This window comes from Colletotrichum lupini, chromosome 8 (genome assembly GCF_023278565.1).
Source record: "Colletotrichum lupini chromosome 8, complete sequence".
Taxonomy (NCBI): Eukaryota; Fungi; Ascomycota; class Sordariomycetes; order Glomerellales; family Glomerellaceae; genus Colletotrichum; species Colletotrichum lupini.
This window is the reverse complement of record NC_064681.1, coordinates 4760002-4781035: the sequence shown is the minus strand read 5'-3', so window position 1 is coordinate 4781035 and position 21034 is coordinate 4760002. Positions and strand designations below refer to the sequence as shown.

The 21034-nt window shown below is 52.7% G+C and overlaps 7 protein-coding genes across 7 annotated transcripts; 4 read left to right on the top strand and 3 right to left on the bottom strand.

Moving 5' to 3' along the window:
• Window positions 1-1076: 1076 nt before the first annotated feature.
• Window positions 1077-5868, top strand: CLUP02_15907 (ABC-2 type transporter; the record flags this gene model as incomplete). Its single annotated transcript, XM_049294831.1, has 2 exons — window positions 1077-4008; window positions 4064-5868. The coding sequence occupies 2 exons, from the start codon at window positions 1077-1079 to the stop codon at window positions 5866-5868; spliced, it is 4737 nt and encodes a 1578-aa protein (XP_049151978.1).
• A 381-nt stretch (window positions 5869-6249) lies between these two features.
• CLUP02_15906 (class II Aldolase and Adducin domain-containing protein) lies at window positions 6250-7170 on the bottom strand (the record flags this gene model as incomplete). The annotated part of the gene is made up of 1 exon (XM_049294830.1): window positions 6250-7170. The coding sequence occupies one exon, from the start codon at window positions 7168-7170 to the stop codon at window positions 6250-6252; it is 921 nt and encodes a 306-aa protein (XP_049151977.1).
• Window positions 7171-8069: 899 nt separating this feature from the next.
• On the bottom strand, window positions 8070-9777 carry CLUP02_15905 (cytidylyltransferase; the record flags this gene model as incomplete). Its single annotated transcript, XM_049294829.1, has 5 exons — window positions 8070-8111; window positions 8167-8631; window positions 8689-9035; window positions 9108-9489; window positions 9631-9777. 5 exons carry the CDS (start codon window positions 9775-9777, stop codon window positions 8070-8072), a joined length of 1383 nt encoding a protein of 460 aa, XP_049151976.1.
• A 127-nt stretch (window positions 9778-9904) lies between these two features.
• Window positions 9905-11794, bottom strand: CLUP02_15904 (uncharacterized protein; the record flags this gene model as incomplete). The annotated part of the gene is made up of 6 exons (XM_049294828.1): window positions 9905-10358; window positions 10735-10887; window positions 10984-11105; window positions 11161-11176; window positions 11228-11538; window positions 11657-11794. The coding sequence occupies 6 exons, from the start codon at window positions 11792-11794 to the stop codon at window positions 9905-9907; spliced, it is 1194 nt and encodes a 397-aa protein (XP_049151975.1).
• A 32-nt stretch (window positions 11795-11826) lies between these two features.
• CLUP02_15903 (DNA repair protein Rad26) lies at window positions 11827-15524 on the top strand (the record flags this gene model as incomplete). Its single annotated transcript, XM_049294827.1, has 8 exons — window positions 11827-12996; window positions 13056-14339; window positions 14429-14605; window positions 14643-14826; window positions 14882-14982; window positions 15044-15187; window positions 15233-15323; window positions 15445-15524. The coding sequence occupies 8 exons, from the start codon at window positions 11827-11829 to the stop codon at window positions 15522-15524; spliced, it is 3231 nt and encodes a 1076-aa protein (XP_049151974.1).
• A 97-nt stretch (window positions 15525-15621) lies between these two features.
• On the top strand, window positions 15622-17844 carry CLUP02_15902 (formyl transferase; the record flags this gene model as incomplete). Its single annotated transcript, XM_049294826.1, has 1 exon — window positions 15622-17844. One exon carries the CDS (start codon window positions 15622-15624, stop codon window positions 17842-17844), a length of 2223 nt encoding a protein of 740 aa, XP_049151973.1.
• Window positions 17845-19175: 1331 nt separating this feature from the next.
• CLUP02_15901 (uncharacterized protein) lies at window positions 19176-21033 on the top strand (the record flags this gene model as incomplete). The annotated part of the gene is made up of 9 exons (XM_049294825.1): window positions 19176-19253; window positions 19371-19571; window positions 19615-19800; window positions 19893-20077; window positions 20173-20208; window positions 20280-20418; window positions 20547-20604; window positions 20662-20859; window positions 20945-21033. The coding sequence occupies 9 exons, from the start codon at window positions 19176-19178 to the stop codon at window positions 21031-21033; spliced, it is 1170 nt and encodes a 389-aa protein (XP_049151972.1).
• Between the last annotated feature and the right edge of the window lies 1 nt (window position 21034).

Below are 21034 nucleotides of genomic sequence, written 5' to 3'. Positions count from 1 at the left end.
CCCTGGAAGTGAACGACTAACGGAAGATTGATGCGAAATTATCAAATCAATCTCAGTCAAGAAGAGGCTTTGTATAAATGACCCAAAGCTTCTCAAGATGGTTCTCAGACTGATTCTGCGTTCTAAAAAGTAGATACGTAGCTGCTTATTTAAATGACAAATTTCACCCAAAGTGCGATTGCCTGAGTTCACTTGGCAAAAGACTGAACGCGAAGACGAAGCTCAAGTCCCATTTCGAGGACACTGAGCAGCGGAGTCAACCGTGGACCAATCAGATCACAAAGAAACACGGCCAAACCCGCCCGGCATTTTTACTCATGGGCCCGAGCAATCTAGCCAATTTTAGTCCAGATGCCAAGATTGACTTGTCTCAATGATTCCAGCAGCAATGAACATGAGCGCAAGACATTGCAATCTGGTGTCCTCTCGCACAATTCGGGGGTCGAAAATGTCCGTGTTAAGGGAATTCTGGCCGGTGGGATTGACTTCTCGGTTAAGAAATGGCCTAATCGCCGATTGGGATGCATCTTTTTCCATAGCGTGTCAGCGCCATCGCGCGGCTTCGTGGATCTATGACGAAAGCATAGCTTAAGCTTACCAGATGAGGCTCCTTGCTTGGAGAAGAAAAGATCTAGTGGTCTCCACTTGGCCGATATCTAACACCAGTGTCGCGCTGACGCGACCGACGTGGTCTGCGAGTACTTGGTTATACGTCGTCATAGATCTCAACTAGATCAACGGTCGGCGGAAACAGATGACCGACGCCGTTAGTTCACTACAGTTGGAATCGGATTTTGTTGCTCGCGTCTACCCCCTGAAGATGCAGTCGATATTCTGGAACCGGCCTAGTGTTGACTGGCGTTTTGTTGGCATGTGGTTTCAACGAAAAGCAACAATCCATCGACTCACTGAGACAATATTATTTACTTACGGGTTCCCGTCAACAACGTGCTCTTCGCTGGGCCTTCTGCATCCGTGATGTGCACTGCAGTTGCTTGATCGCCATCACCACGTTGCAGGAAACCATAGTGGTGTATCAACTCCAATTTGCTTTTGGGAAAACATTGAAAGCCATAATGGATGAGAAACCTACGCCTCGGGACACCGACGTCCCAGGCGGCTTCCCAGAGACGCCTAGTCTTGCTCCGACCAGCGGGCGGCCTACGCCGATGACATTGTCTAGTCACGGCCAGCACAACGCTCACAATGCCACAAGCACACAATCAAGCCAGATTACCCGGAACACCACGAGTTACTTTGCCACGACATCGCGTATCCGCGACGACACGTCTTCTTCTACTGTCACGCTTTCTGGCAACGGTGTTGCGGTCTCGAGTAGCCGCAGAGCTTCGCGAGCAGAAGATTTGTCGGAAAAAAATGCCCCCATCGACAATGAATCGGCGGCATCCTCTCCCTCCGCAAATGCTCTATCGCCGACGGACAGCACTCACTTTGCGCCCCTCAAGACCCATGTCAGCAATACCAAACGACCAGAGGCGCGCAGGCAAGGAAGCAATTTGACCGAAGATGACCTTTTTCGAGTACTGTCTCGCCGTCGAACCAATGCCACGCACCAGTCAGATGCTGAACAGGAAGAGGAGCAGCAAGAGGTCGAACGTCTTATGTCTCGGATATTTGGTCGAGCTCGACAAGAACAGAGCGAGGAGGAGAAAACGCGGCACAGTGGAGTTGTTTTCCGTGATCTCACGGTCAAAGGCGTTGGTCTCGGGGCCAGTTTACAGCCCACGATTGGAGACATCTTTCTCGGATTTCCCCGCAAGATCAAAATGCTTTTCACTCGAGGGCCCAAGGCTGCATTCGCAAAGCCTCCGGTCCGGGAGCTGATCAGTCACTTTGACGGTTGCGTACGCCCCGGAGAGCTTCTTCTTGTTCTTGGACGTCCAGGCTCAGGATGTAGTACTTTCCTCAAGGCCTTCTGCAATCAAAGGGCAGGGTTCCAGGCCGTTGAAGGCGAAGTCACTTATGGAGGCGCCCGTGCTGAGGAGATGAGCAAGAGTTTTCGCGGAGAAATCATCTACAACCCAGAAGACGATCTCCACTACCCAACCCTGACTGTCAAGAGAACCCTCAACTTTGCACTAGAGACGAGAACCCCTGGCAAGGAATCAAGACTTGATGGTGAGAGTAGGAAGGATTACATCGAGGAGTTCATGCGAGTTGCCACGAAGCTCTTCTGGATCGAGCATACCCTGGGCACGAAGGTTGGAAACGAGTATGTCAGAGGCGTGTCGGGCGGTGAAAGAAAGCGTGTGAGCATTGCAGAGGCTATGATTACTCGTGCATCCGTTCAAGGTTGGGACAACTCAAGCAAAGGCCTCGATGCCAGTACAGCCGTGGAGTACGTCCGATCGATTCGCGCCATGACAAACATGGCAGAGACATCGACCGCCGTGTCGCTTTACCAAGCCGGCGAGTCTCTTTATGACCTTGTTGATAAGGTACTTCTCATCGACAAGGGGAAGTGTCTTTATTTTGGACCCTCCGAATCCGCAAAGCAGTACTTCATCGACCTCGGCTTCAACTGTCCAGACCGATGGACGACTGCAGACTTCCTAACTTCGGTAACCGACGAGCACGAGCGCCACATTCGAGAGGGCTACGAGTCCCAAATTCCAAGAACCCCTGAGGAATTTGATTGGGCATACAAGAATAGCGAGGCCTACAGGAGGAACATCCAGGATGTGGAAGAGTTTGAGTCTCAGCTTCATCAGCAGGTTGAAGAACGCCGCCAGAACGAATCAAAGAAAACCGAGACCAAGAACTACGAGATACCCTTCCACAAGCAGGTCATTTACTGCACCAAGCGCCAGTTCATGGTCATGGCTGGGGATCGAGCGTCCCTTTTTGGCAAATGGGGCGGGTTGGTGTTCCAAGGTCTCATCGTGGGCAGTCTGTTCTACAACCTCCCGAATACCGCTGCTGGAGCATTCCCCCGTGGAGGAACCTTGTTTTTCTTGCTTCTTTTCAACGCGTTGCTCGCACTGGCGGAACAGACGAGTGCGTTTGAGTCTAAGCCCATTCTGCTCAAGCATAAGTCCTTCTCTTTCTACCGCCCAGCAGCTTTCGCCATTGCCCAAACCGTGGTGGATGTGCCACTTGTATTCATTCAGGTTATTCTTTTCAACATCATCATCTATTGGATGTCCAATCTTGCGAGAACTGCGTCACAGTTCTTCATCGCCACGCTTATTCTCTGGTTGGTCACCATGGTCACCTACGCTTTCTTCCGTGCCATTTCAGCTTGGTGCAAGACCTTAGACGATGCTACAAGATTCACCGGAGTATCTGTCCAGATCGTTATCGTCTATACAGGCTACCTTATCCCTCCAACTTCGATGCGTCCCTGGTTTGGATGGCTGCGGTGGATAAACTGGATCCAATATGGCTTCGAGTGTCTCATGTCTAATGAGTTTTACGACCGAGAGCTCCAATGTGTGCCGCCTTACCTCGTTCCTCAAGGGCCGAACGCCTCGCCGGCATACCAAGGCTGTGCGCTTGCTGGAAGCCCGCCTGGCCAGACAATCGTGCCTGGCTCTAGTTACATCGAAGCATCCTTCACATATTCTCGTTCTCACTTATGGAGAAACTTCGGTTTCCTGTGGGCTTTTTTCTTCGTTTTTGTAGCCCTCACAGCCTTGGGCATGGAACACATGAAGCCGAACACTGGTGGTGGCGCTATCACCGTCTTCAAGCGTGGACAAGTCCCCAAGAAGGTGGAGGACAGCATCGCCACTGGCGGCCGTGGCAAGAGGGATGATGAAGAATCTGGCGAAGCCAACAATAGTACGCAAACAATTACAGCCGACACTGCAAAAAAAGAGAAGAGCGACGAGGACACCATGAAACAAGTGGCTCGGAATGAGACGGTCTTCACATTCCGCAACGTCAAGTACATCATACCTTTCGAGAAGGGAGAGCGCACGCTCCTGGATGATGTCCAAGGATACGTCCGGCCTGGAAAACTCACTGCACTTATGGGTGCCTCCGGTAAGTATTGATCTAGTCCAAAGATTGCTCACTTGCAATTGCTAATGCCTCATAGGTGCTGGCAAGACGACTTTGCTCAACGCCCTGGCTCAGCGCCTCACATTTGGCAAAATCACTGGTGAATTCCTGGTTGACGCTCGACCACTACCCAAGTCCTTCCAGAGAGCAACTGGCTATGCAGAGCAGATGGATGTGCACGAACCTTCCGCGACGGTTCGAGAAGCTCTCCAGTTCTCGGCACTGTTACGGCAGCCCCGAGAGGTCTCCAAGAAGGAGAAATTTGATTACTGCGAAACCATCATTGATCTTCTCGAGATGCGTGATATCGCCGGAGCAACGATCGGCAAAGTCGGCGAGGGCCTGAATGCGGAACAGCGAAAGAGGCTCACCATTGGAGTGGAGCTGGCATCGAAGCCTGAGCTCCTCATGTTTTTGGACGAGCCCACGTCTGGTTTAGATTCCGGCGCTGCATTCAATATCGTCAGGTTTTTGCGCAAGTTGGCAGACGCTGGTCAGGCCGTGTTGTGCACAATTCACCAGCCGTCAGCTGTGTTATTCGAGGAATTCGATGAACTTTTACTTCTCAAGGCTGGAGGCCGAGTTGCATATCATGGGCCACTTGGACGCGACAGCCAAGAGCTGATTCAATATTTTGAGTCAAACGGCGCGCACAAGTGTCCTCCAAGCAGCAATCCAGCCGAGTACATGCTGGAGGCAATCGGTGCTGGTGACCCGAACTACAAAGGGAAGGACTGGGGTGATGTCTGGGCGCAGTCCAAGCACAAGGACGAGAGATCCAGAGAGGTTGATGAGATGCTGGCAAGGAGGAAGGATGTGGAGCCCTCAAAGAGCCTCAAGGACGACCGCGAATATGCCATGCCATTGACGACTCAGACGGTGGCGGTAGTCAAGCGTTCGTTCACTGCCTACTGGCGCACGCCCAACTATATTGTCGGAAAGTTCATGTTGCACATCCTTACAGGCCTCTTCAACTGCTTCACTTTCTACAAGATTGGTTATGCGTCCGTCGACTACCAGAATCGGCTATTCTCAATCTTCATGACTCTGACAATCAGTCCGCCGCTCATCCAGCAATTGCAGCCAGTCTTTCTGCAGTCCCGCCAAATATTCCAGTCGCGCGAGAACAACGCGAAGATTTACAGTTGGTTTGCTTGGACGACAGCGGCAGTTCTCGTCGAGATTCCCTATGCTATTGTCGCCGGAGGCATCTACTTCAACTGTTGGTGGTGGGGTGTGTTTGGATGGCGTCTTCCCGCCTTTAACTCCGGCTTTGCATTCCTCTTGGTCATTCTCTTCGAGCTATACTACGTGAGCTTTGGCCAGGGCATAGCCGCATTCGCTCCCAACGAGCTTCTCGCATCTCTCTTGGTTCCCATCTTCTTCCTCTTCGTCGTCAGTTTCTGCGGTGTGGTTGTACCAGCCGCTCAACTTCCTACGTTTTGGAGGACTTGGATGTACTGGCTCACCCCTTTCCACTACCTATTGGAAGCATTCCTCGGAGTCGCCATCCATGATCAACCTGTTCAGTGCGAGTCTGGCGAGTTTGCAAGATATCAGCCTCCTCCCAACCAGTCGTGCGAAGACTACACCGCGCCTTATATCCAGCAGGCTGGTGGATACGTTCGGACTGGAGATGGGGGCATCTGCGAGTTCTGCCAGTATGCGACGGGTGATGAGTTCGGCGCAGGCTTCAGCGTTTACTACAGCAATATCTGGCGTGACTTTGGCATCTTCTGCGGGTTTATCGTCTTTAATTACGCCGTAGTCTATGTCGGGACTTGGCTCAGGTTCAAGGGAAAGAACCCTTTTAAAAAGCTTATGATGAAGAAGAAGAAGTAATAGGGTGGCAGTTGGTCATGGCCAATCTCTTGTCAATGTTTAGAGGACTTGTTATGGATAGTAGACCTCCTGCATAGCGAGGTGTAATAGATTAATAGATTGTATCACTGAAGATTTGCGCCTGGTATCAATGAAATGATTCGATTCTGATGGAAAATATCGATCTCAGCGAGTTTCGTACAGCTCGCAACATAAGACTTGCGTCTTTGCTGGGCCATGCCGAGTGACTCCCGACATCGCTCCTTGTATCATGAACTTTCACAAGCAGCTGAATGGTGAACAAGAGTTTTGACATTGATTCAATTGAAACGCTGGTGTATGATGAGGGAATCTATAGAGGGAAGGAAGAAGAATGTGTTGATTGCAGTCAATATGGCAGCCTTAGTTCTTGAAGGCGCCGTTTGTCAACTCATCCTCCAGGTCGTAGTAGACTTGAAATTCGCAGTAGCAAATCTCCGGGTCACTCTCAACGTCAAAGTTGAATTGTGCCTCCTCGTCCGTGATGGGGACCTTTGCCAACCCGTTGGCGCCGGCAGCCTCGGCCAGGAGCTGCACGCGACAGCTTCGCTCCATGGAGGTGTACAAAAAGGCAGCCTCATCAACGGTACGTCCAACCGTCAGCAGACCGTGGTTTCTCAGAATGCAGCCCTTGCCCTTGGGGCCCAATGCCTGCGCGATCAGCTCACCCTCCTCAGGACCCAGAACGACACCGCCGTAGCTGTTGTAGACGCTGTGAGCTTCGCCAAGGAACTTGCAGGAGTCCTGGGTCAGCATCTCCAGCCTACGTCCAAAGACCGACCAGGCCTTGCCGTGGATGCTGTGGTTGTGGCACACGGCGTGAACGTCGGGGCGAGCCTTGTGCACGGCAGCGTGAATCAAAAAGCCAGCCGTGTTGGGGGGCTTGCTGCGGTTGCCGCCGATAACCTCGCCGTCGAGGTTGACGAGGATCATGTCGCTGGCCTTGAGCAGACCAAAGTGCTTGCCGAGAGGGTTCGTCCAGAAGGCGTCGTGGTGCTCGGGGTCTCTGACGGAGATGTGGCCGCTCATGCCTTCGATGTAGTCTTCACGGTACCAGTGGCGGAAAGCGGCGGCCATGTGTTCGAGTTGCCATTGGCGCTGGGAGGCGAAGTCGGGGAACTTGGGGATACCGGCGAGAGCGACATCGCCGTGGGACATGGCCTGCAAAGGCGTCTTGTTGGCGAGCTCATGGCCGTGCTTGGTGTGCGATACCTCCTTGGGGACGATGGCGGCGGCGCGGGCCTCGATGGACTCGGTATCGCTGACAACGGCAGACGGAGCCATGGTGGGTCTTGTGATCGGTGCGCCGGTTTACGGAGTCTGAAGGGTAACGGTCTCAATGCGAAAAGTGAGCACAGCGTCTCTCCGGCCGTGGTTTCTGAACGTATCTGTTTCGAGATGGAAGAAGCGAAAGCTAGGTTCAATGAGGATTTGTGAGTTCAGGTGTAATCCAGATAAAGTTGATCTGGGGAAGTTCTGCAATAATGATGGCCGCCGATTGATAGGCAATACGCCACCTACGAATGGAAGACAGAAATGTCCATCGGAAGATGTTACCCAGTGTTTGGCCGGAGCGGGGTTGCGGGTCTTGATAAGGCATGACCGGGATCGCTCACACAAAGTTAGGACCGGATACCGGAAACCGGGAAACCCGACCGGCCCGGTCCAAACTTCGGATGGCCGGACAAGGAATACTGGGGTTGGGAAGGGGCCCCGCCTCCGCAACGGGCGGCTCAATCGCCGATAAGAGAGAGGCATCTCCACGGGCACTGCGAGTTCGGGCCAGGCTGTCACTCATTCATGGCATCGCGGCTTCGGGATTCACGCCTGGTCAAGCTTGGCTCAGAGGTTGAAGAGTGAGACGTGGTATGTTGGAAGAAAAACGTCGCGACAGGGTATGTTACAACTAGTCCATGCAAATTCCATCCGCCCGTCATAAACCAAAAAAACTCTCTTGTACAGCGACCGTCGTTGTCGTCGTCGTTACGCAAATGCTTTTATTTACCCGCGCGCAGCTCTCGACCGTCCGGCTCCGAGCCCGTCTCCTTTGCTTTCCTGGAGAATGGAGCGGGAGGTTATTCCTTGCTCTGCTTAGCACATGTGCCGGATGTCGCATTAGTTCGTCATTAAATAGCAGTATTTTGCTCGTATTCAGCAGTTGTCGATATGCCACGTCGATACATCTACCGCTTGGCCTGCAACGCCTTGTCCAGACACTGGATAATCTGATGAGAGTCAGCACACGCGATACGTGGTCAAGCAGCATTCAATAGGACATACCTCATCTCCCCAAACACCTTGGTTGCTAAGATAGCGACCCATGCCTCTCACCAATTCGAGCTGCTCCTCGACAGTCAAGCCAGTGACGGCCATCTCCATGACGCTGCCGAGATTGACCTTGTGGAGAGCAATAAAGGAATGGTAATACATGTAGGTGAAGAAGCCCATGATGAACTGGCAATCCATGCGATCCGTCATGCCGCCGTGTCCCGGAATGGAGTCACCAAAGTCCTTGATCTTGAAAGTGCGCTTGAGCCCAGAAGCGAAGAACCCGCCAAAAGGTGCGATGAGAGAGGCAAAGGTGGCCAATACCAAAGTGTGCAGCTGCATTGGAGCCACAGTGAAGGAGAAGGTCTGGTGCATGTTGGGTGGCAGGAAGAACAGAGGAGGCAGGCTGTACGTCTTGGGGATGAAGACGGGGTTCCGAGTACACTCAAGACCAGTAAAGATGTTCGCGCCGAGATCCTAGATTGTTGTTAGAATATTAACAGCGTTTATCTAAGAGTAGCGTAGGTTACTCACGTTGACCGGGCACAAGAAGAAGTCGGAGCGCATCAAGACGTTGGTCAGAAGCATGCCAAACAAGATGGTGAAGGCCCAAGCGCCGACAAACCCCTCGACAGTCTTCTTGGGGGAGAGGGCGATGAGTTGCGTGCGGCCAAAGGTGATGCCGCAAAGGTAGGCCCAGATATCGTTGGTGATAACCATGGCAGCTGGGAGGAAAAACCAGATCATGCCCTCGAAAACATTGTTCATGATGAAGTGAGCCTGGACGACAATGAGGTACAGAGCCATGTGAGTCCATGCGAACTGGGTGAATTGAAACTTGTAGTGACCATTCTGGAGAGAGGTGACGAAGAAGACGAAGCCTAGCGAGGTCAAAAGTCAGCGCGTGCTCGAAAGAAAGGGTATATTCTGGAGTGTTTCGAGAAAGGACGTACCAAAGATGTACAGTATGAAGCTAATGAAGCGGTGGTGGGTTGCCAAAGGCAGCAGAACCTTGTCGACCAAGACGATGTGCTTGAAATAGTAGATGACGCTCTCGCCGTAGAGGAAGTACATGGTGGTTGCCAGCCAGTACCAGTTGAGGCTCTTAGAGGAGCGTAGCTGGCGGGCGCGGCTGGGTACGCTGGCGATGGCGATAACCTCCTTGAAGGAGATGATCTGGATAGCAGTCATGATGCAGATGATGTAGATGTGGCCCATGAAGAGAGCAGTGAAGAAGCCAGCGAACATGACAAAGGTCCAGAAGGTACGGGTCAGGAAGTTGGCCTTCTTCTTCTCGTATGCGGCTCGCTTTTCCTCCTCGGGTGATTGGGGTTGCTGTTGCAGGCGCAAAAGGTTAGCTATGTCCATACCATGTGAACGGGGTCGCGGTCATGGTCATGACCATGATGATGATGATGATGGCGCTGGCAGTCGCACTGAGGCCGTGCAGATGCATACTGTAAATCTAGAGCTTACCTCTACAATGTTTTCCAGGGCTGCGCCAGACCTTTGCTTGGTGGGCGAACCATCTTCACTGACATCGCTGAAGCTGGAGCGGCGCCCCTCGCCGTGACCATTGGCCTTGTGAGGGAACTTGACGCCCCTCCGTGTGCGGGCCATCATGTCTCTATTTACGGTTCCGCAATACTCGAAAGGATAAGAGGTTTCGACGAGTCGGCCTCGTAGATAACTGCGATACTAGGTGAGGTTGGTCAAGCCCAGTTGGTGGGAGAAAGGTCAAAGGTCGTGATTAGTCGTCGCGAAGCAAAAGCGGGTGGTTCGGATGCGGCGATGGGAAGAGTGGAAGCGGAGGGTCGGCGCAAATTAGACCGTTGGATCGCAAGAACAGGCGATGGAACGGATTATCGTCGAGTTGTCGAGACACGTCGGAAGAGCAAATTCTAGTCGAGTCCCAAGGCGTGAATGCGCAGGGTTGAGCTCGGAATCGCAGGCGGTCGTGTGTGACGTGTTGGAGAAGCGGATGGGAGTTGTCGGCGTGGATGGATTTTTTGTTGAACCCGTACGGAGCAAGGTAAGGTAGCGTAGACCTGGGAGGGAACGCAAAGGGCCAAAGGCTGAGCAGAGCAGAAGGGAAGGGCGGAAAGCGGGAAGGCACAGCTGGCGCAGAATCCCCGAGTGGACCCACCTCCTTCCCACGCCTGAAGAGGGCTGCTTCGGCTGTGTCCACGTCCACGGGACTCGGGCTGTTAGGTAGGTAGGTAGGTACCTTACGCTGCGTTGCTCCTTCCTCCAATTAAGGTACCTAAGTACTTTTATTCTATTATTTGTCTCACTTGTACCTGTACTTTCACGATTCCTATTCTCAAAAGATTTTCTGTTGTTATTTTCCCTCGTAATTGTTATCCCAGTTCCCCAGATGCTCTATCTAGATACCTACCTACAGTCTACGTTACAGATTATCCGTACAGACGCTACGGTGCCAGGGCAGCTGGTCTGGGCGAATGATGACGGTGTAAATTAGCGTAAAGAGCTACGTCAGGCTCGCATTCTTGGCGGGGGGGGGGGCAGCCCTGGAGATGGGAATTGGAGTCCGCTCGCATTGCCTGCCCTCATTGCCACCATTCCAGGTTGCCCCCATTGTTCCCCCCCGAGCGGAGATTAGGTAATCCAGCCGGTCGGCAACACCGCACCTCCCACCAATGCTGAAATGCTGATAGTCCGGATGGCTCATTGGCCAAACCACTTTTTTGCACTGTCGGTTCGGTCTCCGGACTGCAAGTCATCTCCGTTGATCTCTGCATTTCTTTCTTCCCCAATAAATCTATCTGCTAGTTTCTTCGGAAACAGAACAGTCGTGCTTTATTTTACCTCAAGCCAGGCACGGATAGGTGTAAGGCCCCATGCATGAAAGAACCTTTCGCCTCCGAAAGCACAAGCTCCAAGGAGCCCCATGCACACAAGACGCAACGGGTGAAAGGTTCCTTTAGTTCCTTACGCGTATGTTTTGCAGGGCTCCGCTGAAAGGAGGAGCATATCCTACCTTACCAACCCACCAAAGTTGCTGAGTTGGTCAGCCAAGGGCCTTCCTCTCAATGCACCTTATGCTACGGACGGATAAGCACAGTATCTTTGAATGCTTTTTTCGAGGCTCGTGGCTGACGTGGAGCTTGAGATTGGGCAACAAAGTCCGCCGGTATAGCTTATGCCGTCTCCGGTCAAGCCGAGATAGCTATCAATGGGTGGACGCAATCTGATGTCATCACAGGCCATCCTGTGGCAGCCAACGACCTGGCCAAGTCTGGCCAACAGCTTTGGTTTACTATGTAGGTGCTTTGGGGGGTGAGGCGCGAGCTTCGAAGTTCGTCCATCTTCTGCTTGACACTGCATTCGTCCGAGCTCACCAGCCGCAGTCACATGATTGGACTTGAGATGGTTGTGTGGCTAGTGATCCGGAAATACTCTGTTCCTGCAAGTGCCCAGGTGTGGCTGAGCGCGCCTCCCTCAACCTGGAGGTCGCGTCTTCCAACGCGTTGAGTCTCACAGTCCTCCAAACACTGATAAGATAAGGAAACCACCTGTCTGAGGTGCCCACGGTGCCTGATGGTGGGCTGCCACTATTCCCAACTCCATAATCTTCCACCTCAACCTCTCTGTAAGGTTCGGCCGTCAATGGGCCCATGATGATGAGCAATTTGACGTTCCAAAGCGACCATGGACGAATTCAACGATGACGACTTTGATGATTTGAACGACACCACTCTCCAGGAGCTTGAGAACAACGCCATTCAATTCACACAAGCACAAAGAAAACAGGACTCCCAGTCTCAAACTCTACCTCCGCACCATGACCCTTCCCAAGTCGAGAACTACGATGACTTAGAGTTCGAAGATGACGACCTCGACGATGCCGAAGTCACCAACGAACTTCTACCTCCCGTTACTCGCCCCTCCGTAGACAAGACCATCTCCCAACAACAGCAACAGCAACATCAACACCAGCATCCGCCCCAGCCGCTTGCAGCCAGGCACCCGCCTCTACCACCTCAACAGAGATGGAATCCTCCACCAGCCCATGCAAACCCTCCGACCCTCTCCTCGCGGCCGCGATACCCTCCCCCCGTGCCAACCTACAACGCCTCTGTAGCCTCACAGCGTTTCCAGCCTGCCCACCCTGCAGCTCCGTATCGACCTCCACCAAGCCAATTCGTCCGACCAGCACCTCCTTCGTCCGCTCGCTTCAATCCCCCGCAATCCCAGTCGCAGTTGCACGCGGCACCTGGTAACGATGTCATTGCAGCGCTCCAGCAACGGCTCAGGGCCCTCGAATCTGAGCTAAACTCTGCACGAGGCGAGGCCTCCATCATACGAACAAATTCAACCAAGGCGGAACAGGATCACGCAGCCGAGGTTTCCCGCCTCAAAAAACAGAATGCCGAACAAGCTGCCAGGCAAGAGAGGGCTGTGGAAGCCGCCATTGCGGCTGAAAGGCAAGCCACCACGGAGTTACAATTCCTCCAAAGGGACATGAAGGATGCTTCGACCCGCCCTCGCCGAAGAGAGAATGCGCCCGTGTCCGCCGCGCCAGGAACCACCACACCTAAGAAGGCTGCCAAAACCTGGGGCGTTGCGGACGGATTTGACGATATGGACATCGCTCCAAGTCCAACCAAGAACAGAGGCAAAACTCGGGACCCCGGACCTGTTGCTATTCCATTGTCGGAGAGGACGCCCACCAAAGGCAAACGGAAACGGCCACCAGTCGATAGTCCCGTCATGGCTCTGGAGACAGACGCTCAAGACGTAATCATGGTTGATGACACAGGGACCACCGCCATTCCAGTCCAGTATCCAGGCCCTGCACCTACTACTCTCCCTTTCGAGGTAATGTTCCTCCACATCACGTATCATCATCAAAGGATCTGTGGCTAACAGCGTCGTAGTTTCTCCAAGTCATATTAGACCATGGCTCCTTGCATGGGGAACCACCGACTTTTGACATATTATCACGATACGCATACCCGTCCGATCCGACCACGTCTTTTGCATCCTTCATTTTCCAGCATTTGCCTCTCATGGGCACGCCGCTGAATCCGGTCCAACTTCTGGTAGACTTCGCCCGTCTTGTAATTCAGATGTGGAGCCAGTGTTTGAGAGAGAATTTCTTGCGGCCAATTTGGGACCTAGCCTCACTCCTCTCCTTTACTCTGCAGCTCCAGACCATATCAGTGGTCCCGCAGATCGTCAGTGACTTGGTTCCTACGCTGCAACAGTCTATTTATTTAGTTGCAGAAGCTCGATTCAAGAGCCAGGATGGCGATGTGTCAGCAGGGGCAGCCACAGAAACCCTGCAGCAGCACGTCGATACTACGTACATCCTGTCTTTGCTGAACGCCTCTGCCGCAGCCTGCGCTACGACAATGCTCGAAGCAGACGGCGGTGCGCAGACGAGACAAGCCGAATTTTGGCAGCTGATCACTCTTGATCTAGTTCTCATCCTTCTCACCCCCAAACAACAGCTGGACGACATCATCGGCATGCTTGATATGCTGTGCACTTCTACCCTCCCAGATTCCCTTGGCCCCATCATCCTAGGCAAAGACGCCGACCTAGCTGCTAGAATGATCATCGACAAGGTTTCTCTCAACCTAGTCGACTTACCTAGAGCAGTGTCGTCTGTAAGCCAGAAGCACGCAGTAAGATTCGCAGTCTTACGAACACTCATGGCCTTTACCCGTACCCCGTATGGAGCACGACAGGTCGCGGGCCACGTCAGTGTCATACCCCGGTTAGTCACAGCTCTGGGCGAGCTTGTCGATGTTTTGTACGACCTTTCGGACCCCGTAGTGGATACCTCCAGTGGCGGTCTCTCCCCTTCACACATGAACTTGGCCGTGGGTACTACCCCGGACGATCGCCGCGATGGTGTAAACGACTTGGACGACGGCCGAAGTGGCGTCTCCTTGTTGGTATCTCAGATCATTCTGCTTCTCCATACCATGGTAACAGATCCGCAGACGGCCAACGTCGCAAACATCCTCTCAAAGCTCTCCATGTCCCATGGCGGCTCTCAACGGTACATCCTTTCCTTGTCACGACTTAACTTTGCAGAAGAGGATTTGGTCTATGAGAACGCGATAGACGCGGATACTGTTGATCGAGCTCATGAGTTATTGGAGATTGCCGTGACCCCTGACGAGGGCGATAGTATCGCCATTTCGTTTGGGGTCTGAACAGCAAGTACCTCTCCGTCCAAAGGCGCAATCACATTTCTAGACGGCTTGTTATCCGTAGATACTTTACCTTAATAAGGTAGTTCACCTACCCCAAGTGGCATCGGTCATTTTGGAACTCGCAGTATCCGGATGCCAGGACCCTGGGCTCGCTTCTCAACGACAACGAATGCAGGTATGCCAAGGGCGCCCTAACATCGTACTCGGCTTCGTTTAGTACGAAGGCAATCAGCAAATGTATCATCACATTGGCCGTCGCTGTCACATCAAACTAATGCCGTTCTACTCTGTTCCTAGAGACTGAAGCGGCCCACACACGATCGAGAATGTGGAGAGTCATGCATCACGTCGCCGCGATCTGATTTGCAGGACCCTTTAGAGACCATCGGACTGATTAGGAATCGTCTCCAAACTTTCTTCGATTATAGAAATTCGGCCGAGAAACGTGGACCACAAGCTTCACATTACCCCCAGGAGGGCCGTGCTCGGCTGTATGGAGAAGATCACATCCCCTTATTGACTGGATGCCGTGAAAGCCACACCACGAGAGATGCTCGGACCCCGTGGACTAAGAGTTACTCGATTCGGATGTGCTGATCCCCAAGCTCTGCGATGGCGTCGAAACAGATCGTTTACTGTACTGCATAGCTTTGTTCAGTTGAGCGTCGCTGACTAGAGATGGTGACTGGACGCGCTAGTCAGGCAAAGCCTTTGCTCTTCAGCTTAGCGCCTACCAGTCATCGCCCAATTCAGCGCGCGCCCCTGAGTCAAGAGGAAGCATCTCGTCCGATAAAGCAGCCACTTGGGATGGTTCGTCCAAACCACGCCTGGGTCCGAGCCCGGTTCGTCCGGTCTGGCGTGAAGGCGTGGGTCCAAGTCGAAGCTAGGATGACAACAACAACAATACCACGGTCACTTTCGCGGGACTCGAGGTAGGCGGATCGGAGTCAAAGACCACCACTCAGCAAGACAAGCGGGGTGCATTGAACATGGCATGGTTTTTTATGGCAAGCGCCAGGAGACGACCGTTAAACTTTCATGTCGCACATGGCCGGTCAGGAACGGGTGGTGGGCAGAAGCCACTTGTGCATCTCACAAGCTGAAGTCTCCGATGGAGGAACCCCTCCTCCTGAAGACCCCTCGCACCCCATCATGAACAGCATATATGATGCGACTTGATCGCACGTCCTCGCAAGTAAATAAGGAACCCACACTCTCTGTTACTTCTCTTCTCCAAGTTGCTGTGCTGCTATTGTCTCAGTCCAACGCCGTCACGATGCATATTCTCTTCTTTTGTACCGCGCACAATTCGCTTTCGCAGCGTCTATATGTGGCGCTGTCAAAGTCCCATACAATCACCATCGAATATGCCCTCTCAGACGATGTCATGATCGAGGCGGCCAGGCTTGCCAAGCCTCATCTCATTATCTGCCCTTTCCTCACAGCCCGTGTTCCAAAAGAAATCTACGAAAACTACCTCACCATAATCGTTCACCCCGGTCCCCCTGGAGACGCCGGTCCAAGTGCCTTGGACTGGGTGCTCATGGGTGATGATGGGACAGAGGCCGATCCCGATACTCTCCTCCAAAAAGGCTCCTGGAGCGAGTCTGGCCGACCATACTGGGGTGTCACTGTCCTTCAAGCTGTGGAAGAGTTCGATGCCGGGCCAGTTTGGGCCTTTGAGCAGTTCCCTTTGCAGATTGACTCGCCAGCTGTCACGAAGTCGAGCCTTTACCGTGGTCCCGTTACACGAGCTGCACTTACAGCCACGCTTGCAGCCATTGAAAGAATACAAACGGCATCTGTCCAAGCTGCTTCGCCATACACTCCACCCCCGTCGCCCGGATTTGAGAAGTTCGCCCCGCATCATGTCACTCCGCTACTCCGAGCAAACCCTGCCTACCGCGACGCCTCTGTCACACTGCAGAAAGCTTTCCTCGGCGGAGTAACACGTCATCGGCCACTTCTCAAGGCGGCCCAACGCGACTTCAACATTCAGTCACACACGGCTCGGGAAATATCCCGGAGGATTCGATGCTCGGACTCTCAGCCAGGCTGTCTTACCAAGTTATTTGGCCCGGGCCTCTATGTTTATGGCGGCAACATCGAAAAAGGCAATGATCTCACTGCCCACACTCCACCTGGCAAAGTTGTAGCTTGCCGGGATGACGCCGTTTGCGTTGCGACTTGCGACAAGAAGGCCATCTGGATCACTCACATTCGTCGTGTGAAGAAGAAAACCGACACGATGCTATGGCCAAAGGTACCTGCTGTCTCAGGCCTGAGAGAGTTGGGCATCCTCGACAGCGACGCCATCACAGAAAATCGCATATCCAGGGCGACGATCGATTGGTCCCGAGCTTCACACGATACCCAGCAGGACATATCAGTTGACTTCCAGACATTCACCAATGCTAAGCGGGTCGCTTTCCTCTACTTCAACTTCTACAACGGCGCCATGAGTACAGATCAGTGCTCTCGCATGATTGACGCCCTTGACTTTATCGCATCCACTCATGTCGTGGAACGACCACTCAGCGCCCTTGTGCTCATGGGGGGTGACGGATACTTTAGCAACGGTATTGCATTAAACGTTATCGAGGCTGCTGCGGACCCGGCGCTTGAGTCCTGGCTCAACATCAACCGCATTGATGACGTTGTGCACTACCTCCTTCACGAATTCCCATCACGGAACATTCTTACCGTCGCTGGCATCAGAGGCAATTGTGCAGCGGGCGGCGTTGCCATGGCTGCCGCATGCGACATTGTGCTTGCTGGCTCCGAGGTCGTTCTCAACCCAGCCTACCGTGCGATCGGCCTGCACGGTTCGGAATATCATTCCCTGTCCTACACCGGACGTTGTGGCTCAGCCGGAGCGACCAAGCTGCTGCGTGACATGACACCGCTATCACCAGCTGAAGCTCGGAGGATGGGCTTGGTCGACCACACTATTCCCGGCAATGGGGCGCTCCTCGAAACCCGCATGCGGAACCTCGTCAAGTCCATGGTCTCTTCCGACAAGAAGCTAGCGCCGGGGTCTTGGAAATGCAACGTGAACGTCACGCCCGCAGGCCTGGCGTCTGCTCGTGCCGAGGAGCTGGGACAGATGTCGAAAGACTTCTGGAGCGCCAGGTCGTCCAGATATCACCTTCGCCGTCGCGACTTTGTGCGTAAAGTGAAAGCAGTCAAGACACCACTACGGTTCGCGACACACAGGCGTGGCTTGGGGGAGCTCGACGAAGAGGAGGCTAATGATTTCGACGATGTCACCGTGTATGAGCGCAAGGCTAGGGCAGTACTGTTGGCTGACCAGCTGAAGGAGTACGTCGAGAGCATGGCTACGAAACTTCCACGAAGGGATACGAGTGCAGACAAGGTCAAGGCCCTCCGTCGTCAAAAGTCTTGTGTTGAAATCGTACGCAAGCCGGAGGTGACGCAGGACCTGACGCCCGTATACTCGTGCTACTACGAGGTGACGGGAACATTAGGATTCTCATGAGATCTTTCTCGACTGTCTTTTCTAAGAGCCGGCGTTACTATCATGTTGAAATATTTTCACTCAATCTGTTACTCTCTTGTGACGACTGTAAAGGTTTCGTCTGTACGAATAATACAAAATTAATTTACAAGTTTAAGCTCAGAAAGTTGTTCTCAGCATCTCACTCTCGCTCACATGCAGCTAGTTGAACGACGCCGAATATCTGCAACCATCACGAAGACCACACCAAAACATTGCCAGGTTTGGCATGCTGGTTCAAGTGACTGGCTGGAGTCTAGAACTCTAGCCAAGCCCCTATCACTTCTCAGACGCTAATGGTACAAAAGTTCCCGAACGGCCTAAAGCTCGCTCCCATTTCATGGCGTTGGTGGACTCCCCCCATTTGAGGCTGAGCTAGAAGTCGTTTTGATCTAGTGACCGTTCAAATGCAAAATTTCTTTCCTGAGTCCCTCGCTTGTCAACTTTCTTTTTGTGCAAGCCAAAAACGTCCAGTCACAGCGGCAGGGTCGAAATCGTCTGATTCTCTCGTGGAACGGCCCAGGCCTTTGGTCCCGGTAACGCACGCTACCATTCCGTTACCGAGTCCGCGGCTTCGAGGTCATACGATAGGCTACGTTTTACACCGGTCAGGTCATCGAGCCCGACGTGGTGGGGTCAGCTTCCGAGGGATGGGCAGTACACGGATGCCGGATCCGGGTAGATGTGGGGTGTCATGCCGAATAGGAGCCGTTTTGCTATCAATGCTGCGAGTCACGAGTTGAAGTCTCCCATGGCCCCAAGAGGGTCTTCCAAGAGGACCGTCCTTCACTAGAGTTGTTTCGTAAGCCCTATATCTTTGGGCTAATTCTCGCAACAAGATCCGGAGCTGCCGCTCGCGTGCTTGCTTTTAGTCTATTGTTGTGTTGCCCTGGAACAGTCTCTCCTGGTACCCACGTGTTCAGCCGAACAAACTGTCAAGCAAATCAAGACACTGTGGATGGTGAGGCCACAGGCAGCTCAAAGTTCACATGCAAAGGCACCATGACTTATGCGAGGATCGGATGATTGGTCTCAAGAATAATGTATGGACGTTTCGACGTCTATACAATATGCCCCTAAACTAAAATTGATGCAATGATGCAGTTGAACGCTTACTACCTGCAGGATGCACTGAGTACGCCCCACGAGGCCCAGGCTTTTCACGAGGAAAACTATGAGAGGAATGGATGTAAAAACTGGGCGCCCCCACCTCGTATTGCAACCATTCACGAGGAACGATGCTATTACCTCCTCCCCATGGAACTCTGAATCTACGTGTGGAAGCAAGGTAGAATGCCCAATGAGTGCTGATCATGAGTTATTTCTCTCTTCTCGTGGCACCATCGCATAATTCAGTTACAGCAATCCTGGAGTTTTCTCGTTGTCTCCAGGTAAGCGGAAGCGGCAGGAATGCAAACCGGTATCCAAGAGACAGCAAAATATTTCTGCAATGCCTATGCAGATGAAATGTCTGAAGTCGGGTCTTTCAAATGTGACCTCCACCGGAGTGGTTCATCACCTACCTCAGTTACATACACAATTCCGCTTTGCTAGGTAGTATTTCAAACTTCTCTGGTGTCCCATTATCAATGTCAAGGAACTGGATTCGTTCAGTCTCGACTCAGTCTAGTTTGTTTGTGCGGGTCTTAAAGCCGCCGGATCCTCCAACTAAGGTAATCCTCCATCTACCCGACATTCCTTCGGACATGGTCAGTGTGTAATAGAATTCGGTTGCACGTGTGATCCTTGAAGACCGCGGCGGATCACAGGGGGTATGGCGCTGGAAGATATGTCTATCGACCGACAAATGAAGGCGACGAAACACACCCGCTCCAGCATTGCTACCATGGTATTCGCCGGGTTTCCTCTCCAAGGTCCAGAACCTTACTGCCGTTGATCCTCCAAGCCAATACCTTTGGCACACTCAGTGAAGTCATAGTGACAATTCTCGTCTTTCGGTCGTTAAGAGGTAGATCAATAGATCGAAATCGAGATCAGGCGGCGTTCTATTGAAAGATCACTTCCGGTAGGGGCTCATTTGCGCTTCACTCACGAGCATGCTTCTTCCTAAATGTAATAGAGCAGGTCAAGCCGTTAGAACCATAGCAACCACGCGGTATTATGGGAAGACGGAGGATACGGCCCGCAACTTGCACGCACGAATTCCATATTCCCTAACCCTACTAATGCTCCCGTTCCACGGACAGAGCCACAAGTGAAACGCCCGTCGTCGAACGGGCTAGTCTAAAGACACTAAGCCCAGGTCGGTCTATTATTTTCTGCATCAGCCATTCATGACATCATCAACAGAACGTGTGAGACTTCCTTTCCGTCCCTGGTTCAATGGTGCCAGCGGCCGCCAGTCACATCGCGATTTACTATCTTGAAGGTGTAGATCATGGCGCTAAAGGACCAAGCTTTGCGGAGATCCCACACCAGCCGCATTACAGAAAGCGGCATTCAGATCCGATTGTGGGGGTTTGGAACTTGGGGAAGCCAATTGGGGGTTTGTTGCTTATCTGGATGGATCGCCGAAATGGCTTCAGCTTTTCGAAGGTGAGGATGATCTGGGGAATCTGGGGGATAAGTAGAGGCAGGCCCCGCAGCTCTCTTGAAACGGTGCGATGCCGAATCCGAACTCCCAATAATTACCTATCACATCAAAACCACCTGCAATGAATGAGTTGAACATCAAGAGTGGCCGACGAGTGTCATTTGGAAGAGGTGGAGCTGGTAACATACGTGAGCTTCTCCTGGTTCGTGATGACTATTACCCTTCGCTGACATGCACCTCCCCAGGTCATTACGCAGATGCCAGACTAGTTGAAGAGGAGCCATCTGTAGGAGTGCGGCGACGAAGTAGTGTTTGGAGTACTTCGTCGTCAGACTCGTCACACAAAGGGTTAAGTCTCGTCCATAGCGTACGAGATGTATTCAGGAGGAAATCACTAGATGACACTCCCGAGGAATCTCTAGCCGATGGAACTAGGAGGAAAAGTACGCACTGATCAGCCGTGGATAACGGATTGCGATGCGAGCTTTTTAAATACTCTCAGACACTCAGCAGGCATGAATTAAATAGGGTTGGATTATGGTTTGTTCGATAAAGAAAGCGATGTTATCACAAAGGTCATGGGGCTTCGACAAGGAATATGGAGTCAGCCTCATTAAG